The sequence below is a fragment of the Meleagris gallopavo genome, chromosome 4 (assembly GCF_905368555.1).
Source record: "Meleagris gallopavo chromosome 4, MGAL_WU_HG_1.1, whole genome shotgun sequence".
NCBI lineage: Eukaryota > Metazoa > Chordata > Aves > Galliformes > Phasianidae > Meleagris > Meleagris gallopavo.
The window spans coordinates 58,240,342-58,247,270 of NC_139407.1; the positions used below are offsets into that span (position 1 = coordinate 58,240,342).

The window sequence follows — 6,929 nt, forward strand, 5'->3', positions numbered from 1 at the left end:
TATACAATTGACTTCTGAATGGTGTAAGATTGGGCTTAGTTTTACTTCTACCAGAAACCCTCTTAATTTTGAAGAGGTTTTTTTGTTATGGGTTACAAAAATGCAGGAGTTGTTCTCCCTGCAGAAACATATTGCACTTGGCTGGCACAATGAAAGCAAAGGGATAAAGTACTAAACATTAAAAAAAAAAAAAAAAAAAAAAAGAGGAGTATTTTCTTCTCCTTTTGAAAAGTGTTTTGTTTGTGTTCACCTCTGAGAAAGTCATCCATATTTCTTTTGCTCGCGGAACAAACAAACAAACCACAAAGCACAAAACTGCCCCAACTATAAAAGCCTATGCTATTAAAAGCTCTATAGAGGTCTGAATAATGAAAGAATCTTTATGATGTCTGCAGCATTTCAGATAAAGCACTGTTACTTCCATGTCTTTCATGTCCCAGCTTCCTAAAAATGAACTAAAATAGTTTCATATATTATTGGGCTGGGATTTTTTTTTGTTTCATTGTTTTTCATTGAGATGAACTCCTCTGCTATTAACTTAAACAGAAAACATGAAGACTACTGATACACTGACCTTCCTTTGGTATGGGGTTTTCCAGGACTAACAGAATATGTCATATCTGAAGACCTGACTGGCTCAGGGGTAATTTAACAGTGACAAGTATCGCAACCTATGATGTATAAGCAATAACACAAAGTAGAAACAGCAAATAATCATGGATCCTAAAGGTTAGCCATCATTCAGAACCAGATTAAGTACAGACAAACTGTACTGTGTATTCAAACTACTAAAGTGCAAAGGACAAAAAGGAAAAATCCCCGAAAACTGAGCCAGCAATAAGTGGTTATGCTTAACTACGGAGAAAAATGCATGACAGAAGCATAGAAAAAAAGATGCCGATGGGAGGTACAAAACCATTCAAAGAAGTGAGTTCCAGAGTGACACCATAAGGCTATAATTGTTATAAACACTTATTTGTGGTTCCAATGAAATCTGCTCACTTGACAGGCAAATGTATTAGATCTTAAGAAGGAAATCATAAAAAAAGTAGAGCAGCCATTTCATCTGAAAGAAATCAGTTTAAAAATTTTGGGGGATGATCACATCAGAACAGTCTGCCCTTTTTATACTTCAAGGCAAGAAACATACTTAAAAATCTTATCTCTAGCTTTGTCAAAGATAAGAAATTAACACACATTAAGAAGCATGACATTGTCTCATGTTACAAGCCAAAGTCAAGAAAAAGGCTTTCCTTCAGATCCTCAAGGTCAATCTGTGCTTCTAGCAAAAAAAAGGTAAAAAAAGAATAAAGAAAAGAAGTATCTCCTCTCTGCCTTTAGAAGCAGAAATGTTCCCTTTATGATGCTTCTGGGTTCTCAGGGATGAAGTCAGGGATACGCACCTACTCCAAGGAGAGAGATCACCTCATAGAGCAGCCATTAGAAATCATTTACCAGCTGAAGTTTCAAACTACAAGTTAATAATGAAAAGTGGCAATGTGAATGATTTTCTGCACTGTCCTAATTATGCTCCCAAGTCTGATGGCAGGCAAAAATTACCTTTCTTCAGACCTGAGTCAAGTTAAAATGCAATGTTTCTAATATATCATGAAGGGCTGTTATCTTATGCACTCACTGATGGACATGTCATTTTCTTCACCAATCACACCCTGCTGGCACACAGGTACTCTGGAAGGGGTCTTTTCCCTTCCCCATTTCCTTGGGCTGTATTTTATCCAATTTTAAATCAGAAACAGACATTGCCCTGGGAGCTGGAACCAACAACAGGTGCACACACCTCTTGCACTGCCTACAGACTTTTTACGTGGACCCAGAAAGTTTAATATGCAGTACTGGCCACAAAACTTGAGCAGTAACTAGAAAATCATAGGATCATAGAATCATTTAAGTTGTAAGGGACCCCATAAGGTCATCTAATCCAACTCTCCTGCAATGAACAGGGGCAAAATGCAGAATTTATCACCTTCATTTTCACTTGGGGAAATAGTTTTTACTCCAGGCAAGTACTACCCAACCAGAAAGGCCAGAACTGCAGTTAACTCCTGGCAATACATGATTGTATTATCAGAGAAACAACAACTTACTCACCCCTGTTCTCAAGTCATTAGTAGGCTGAGCCTGGTTATGGGCATAGGATTTCTGTTCTTCGAGCACTCCTAAGCACAAGCACAACACCCTTTTTTGAGAACAGCTGTGAGGGGATATTACACTGAAATAGCAGATGCAACCACAAAGGCACTTCAGTTAGATGCCTCAGAGATTTTTTCCATCTGATATCCCAAGCAGAGATAAGGCAACCCCTTATTGCTCATTATTAGAGGCATAGCTTCCGAAGAGGCTCAATCCTAAGTGCATAACATTCACAAATGCTACTTATACTTCTTCCCCTGAAGCATGCTGACCGGTGTAAATCCTACTATTCCCCCATTCATAGCACAGGGACCTTCAGTTCCCAATTTGCTGGGCTGGGGGGGGGAGGGTGAGAGGGGGAGGTCAGGATGTCCCTATAGAGAGTGCTACTGAACCAGCACAAACTGCTCAATGTACATCTGTACAGCTCACGGCATGGAGATTCATTCCTAAGGGGTGAATTAATTCAAATCTTATTCATGAATAACTTGCTTTTACTACCTTTGATCATTTGTCTTGAAAATAGCATTGCTTCTGACTTCTGAGTCAAAAGCGTGCAAACATTTCTAAGTAGTCTATTCCATCTGATGCAAATGTTTCAACAGATACCAAGTTTAAAATACTCTTTTACAATTTGTTTAGACTGTTCTAAAACATTCTGTAGAGTCAAAGTAATACAAGGACATTCACACATTTAAAAAACATAATTAACTTCCAGCAATAAAGTAAATCACTAAAAAAATGTCGTCTTCTCTTAGTTTCATTGAGTTCTCCAATGTACTATGTCTACACTGGGAGCTGCTAATTACTAACAGCATTTTCAAGCATAATTAATGTTTTTAGACACATCCAGCTGCTAATTCCATTACCAAATTCTTCTCATTAATGGTATCTATAAAGGCAATTTCAAATATAGAATTAAATGGAAGGGCTTAACAGCTTGTAAGTGTGCGTGCTTGATATTCTTAGCTGCAGAAAGGAAATTGCTGATAGGGACATCAGTTAAACTGGAAAAAAATAAAATAAAAAAAAATGCACCTAACTGTCTGTTAGCAGAGCCATATAAAAAAGCTCCTTTAAGTCAATGGTCCCTATGATCCTTCCTTTCATTCAAAAATTGTATTTTTGTGCAGACCGTTTTGCTTTTACAATAACAGGGTTTAGCAGTTAGTCATGTAACCATTCAAATAAGAATGCTACAGTTTGAACACTGGTTGTAAATCTTTCAGAGTGATAAATGAAAGATAATAACCCCTTGATCAATGTAACATTTATTTATTCATCTGGGAACATGGCGAGGATACCACAGGCAACAACGCCGCCTGGAGAACATGGATTTCACGTAAACTGTTCTGGCAGAAACACGCATTTAAATAATCAACCAAATCATCACCTTGCTATCTCTATCTTAAAAGAAAAACAATAAACAAACAAAAAGAGAACTGAAACCATAAGACATGAAGAAATGAGCAGTCCGGAAGTTAAGCTATTGGATGTCTATACCAGCCTTGACATCAGTCCCCGTTTGCAAAAGTAGCAACATTCAGCACTGACAATGCAACGTCCATCTACAACTGGACTGACTGTACTTGTACCATGAAACCTCCCCATGGCTGCAGTCAGTTTGTCCCATCAGCGACAGTGTAACAACATCCTGCAAAGCGCTACACAGAGAAATGAAGTTAGCATGAAGTGACTGACCAAACTACAGCATAAATCAAGCAGGTTTTTCCATTTAGTGTTAATATTTTGGTTTATAATCCAAGCAGAAGTGACCAGGGCAGGATGCAATTTAATGTAAACCATTTGGAGTGAAAGGTGTGATTTTGCCTAGTGAGATCTCCCCCTCACAGTCCAGCTCACAGACAGAGTCGGTGGCAACCTCGGGGTCGGGGCAGATCTGGGACATCCTATCAAAAGGGTCCTCCCGGTTCTCCTCACAGTCAACCACATTTGGAATCATGTTCACATACGCAGTCACTATCTCCTTATGGAAAACGGTGTCCTGGTTGTACGAGATGAGCTCATTGCTTATATTAACGGTCTCCACTGGAGTGCTCGAGCAAAACTGGCCACATCCCAGGAGGTTGGAGAAGACCTTCCTGAAGTCAGCATTGAAGGCATAGATGATAGGGTTGAGGGAGGAGTTGGCCCATCCAAACCAGACGAAGATGTTGAAGGTGGTCTCGCTGACGCAGGGGAGCCCAGCCCGGGGGTCGCTGGGTGGGCTCTCGCAGAAGGGCACCATGCAGTTCAGAATGAAGAAGGGCAGCCAGCAGCAGACAAAAACGCCCATGATGATGGAGAGAGTCTTCAGCACTTTGGTTTCTTTCCTGATGGAGGACTTGAGGCTGGTGTGATGGTGGCAGTCAACGTGGTTGCTACGGCAGCTCTGCGCATGCTCAGCCGCCCGCTCCAGTGAGGAGATGCGACGGATCTGCACCTGGGCGATGCGGTAGATCCGCGTGTAGGTGACAATCATGATAGCCACTGGGATGTAAAAACTGATCAGGGAGGAGGAAATAGCATAAGTCCTGTTGAGGCTGGAGTCACAGCTCTCCGATGACCCAGGGACAGTGTTGTTGCTGCCATAGGTGCTGTCGGAGGGCGTCATTGCTGCCAGTGCCACCCATGTGGTGCTCATGTCCTCTGCCCAGGTGGTGAAAGCACCCGCTGCCTCCCAGCCAGTACTGAGCCCATCCTCAATGACCCCAGCGGCAGAAGCAGCATCCCCACTTCTGTGCCAGTTGAGCTGGACTGGGATGAAGGAGATAAGCACAGACAGTGCCCAGGCCACTCCGATCATCACTAGGGCCAACCGCTGGGTCATCTTCCTCTCGTACCGGAAAGGGCTGGAAATAGCCCAGTACCTGTCCACGCTAATCACACACAGGTTAAGGATGGAGGCCGTGGAGCACATGATATCGAAGGCCACCCAGATGTTGCAGAAAGCCCCGAAGGGCCAGTAGCCGGCCACCTCAGCCACCGCCTTCCAGGGCATGACCAGCAGAGCCACCAGCAGGTCGGAGACGGCCAGCGACACGATGAAGATGTTGGTGACCTTGCTCCGCAGGTGCCGGTAGCGGACGATGGCCGCGCACACCAGCACGTTCCCAAAGAGCGTCCAGAGGATGAGCAAGGCGAGCAGGCTGCCCGCCGCCACCTGCGCAGCTCCGGGGGCTCCCGCCTGCCCCCTCGCCCCGCCGGGGGTTCCCGCCGGGGGCGGTAGGGGGCTGCGGCCGCCCCGCAGCATGGCTTGCGGCTCCCGGCGGCGGCGGCGGGGCGGCGGCGGCGGCCGGGGAGCGCCGAGCAGCCAGCGCCGCCCCGCCGCCCGGCCCCATGGGGCCACTGCCCCCCCGCCCCGCCGCCACCCCTGCTCGCTGCCCCCCGCCCCGGCGGTCCGCAGCTCCCTGCCCGCGCTCACCGCTCGGCGCGCCCCTGCCCGGCCGCTCCACTCTGCTCCGCTCCACTCGGCGCTGCTCGACGTGGCCGCTTCGACGCCGGCTCCGCCCGCCCCGCGCTCGGCGGAGCTCCTCCGTCCCCGCTCCTCTCTCCTCGCTTGTCTCACCTCGCTCCTCGCTCCTCGCTCCCCGTGCCGGCCCCCTCCGCCCTCTGAGCATGCTCGCTGCCGGGGACGCCCCGTCCGGTCCGGCGGAGGACGGAGTAGCAAAACGAGCGGTAAATCGTGTACGGGTCGTCCGTGCAGGTGTTGCCTCGCTGTACGCGGTTCCACCGAAGGGAACGGGGAAACGTGTCCCGGTCCCGGGGACGGTGGGGCTGGAAGGGGCCGTGGAGAGCGGGACGGGGCGGGTTTCTTCGGGCGTCCGAGGTTTGGCACAGGGAAAGAAGCCGGCAAAGGACTCCCGAATGTCCCTCGTCGCCGCTCTTCCGTGGTTCGTCTCCGTAGGGCTCGACGCAGCCAGCAAATCTACCCTCAGCAGGAAAGAAGCAGGCACGGTGCGATTGGACTCACCGTGAGCTGGTATAACGCCCGTGTTTCAAACATAGTGCAGTGACTTTTATTTAAAATACCTTTATTTTCTTTTATTTTTTAACCCTTTGATAGGACCGGACCCGTCCCCGACTGAGCATACCGTTTGGGATGCACGGGGCAGTAGCAGCTGCGAGTGGGATCGGGCAGAACCCTCAAAGACCTCCTGGATGTGGAGTGACACGAGCCAGGATGCAGAGACAGTGTTGCTAAATGCTGAAATAACAGAAGCTCGGCAACCTTTTAGGCAATTTTCTAAAAAAAAAAAAAACAACAACTGGAGCTCCACTTTAGCTCTTGCTGAAGAAATTGGCCCTGCTTTTGCATGTTTAAGCCGAGTTATATTTAATATTGGAGGGAGCCTATAGCTTTTGTCACCGAGCTCTGAGCAGCATGACTAAAGCGGGGATGCTGAGGCACTGTGCTGCTCGCACAACCCAAGCGGTCCTCCTGAGATGGATGTAAGGAAGGAACAAATCCCACAGGTATTTGTGTATATGGCCCCTGAAGCCACTGATCCCGAAATGTGGACATTTTGTACAACAAAAATTAGTGACCTGATTTGCTTGTTTAGCATGCATGCATTGCTTTGGAGGTGCAGAGGTGTGCATAGACATGTAAACGCATTTATGTATAATAGTGATAACATGCATGCATTTCCATGCATACAGTGTCACTATGTGTTAGCTATTTGAACACACACACACCTAGCTTTTGTGCATGACAACAACAGTAGCCTGATTATAACAGGACAGCACAGGGCTTGGTGGTTCAGTACCAATGAGCA

The 6,929-nt window shown here is 46.8% G+C and overlaps 1 protein-coding gene across 1 annotated transcript; it reads right to left on the bottom strand.

The window, feature by feature from the left end:
- Positions 1-3,410: 3,410 nt before the first annotated feature.
- On the bottom strand, positions 3,411-5,535 carry DRD5 (dopamine receptor D5). The gene has a single exon (XM_003205909.5). The coding sequence runs from the start codon at positions 5,402-5,404 to the stop codon at positions 3,944-3,946; it is 1,461 nt and encodes a 486-aa protein (XP_003205957.3). The 5' UTR covers positions 5,405-5,535; the 3' UTR covers positions 3,411-3,943.
- Positions 5,536-6,929: the final 1,394 nt, after the last annotated feature.

What these genes read in the sequence shown, in the direction of transcription:
- DRD5 (XM_003205909.5), bottom strand. Translation starts at nt 5,404, where the DNA reads ATGCTGCGGGGCGGCCGCAGCCCCCTACCGCCCCCGGCGGGAACCCCC.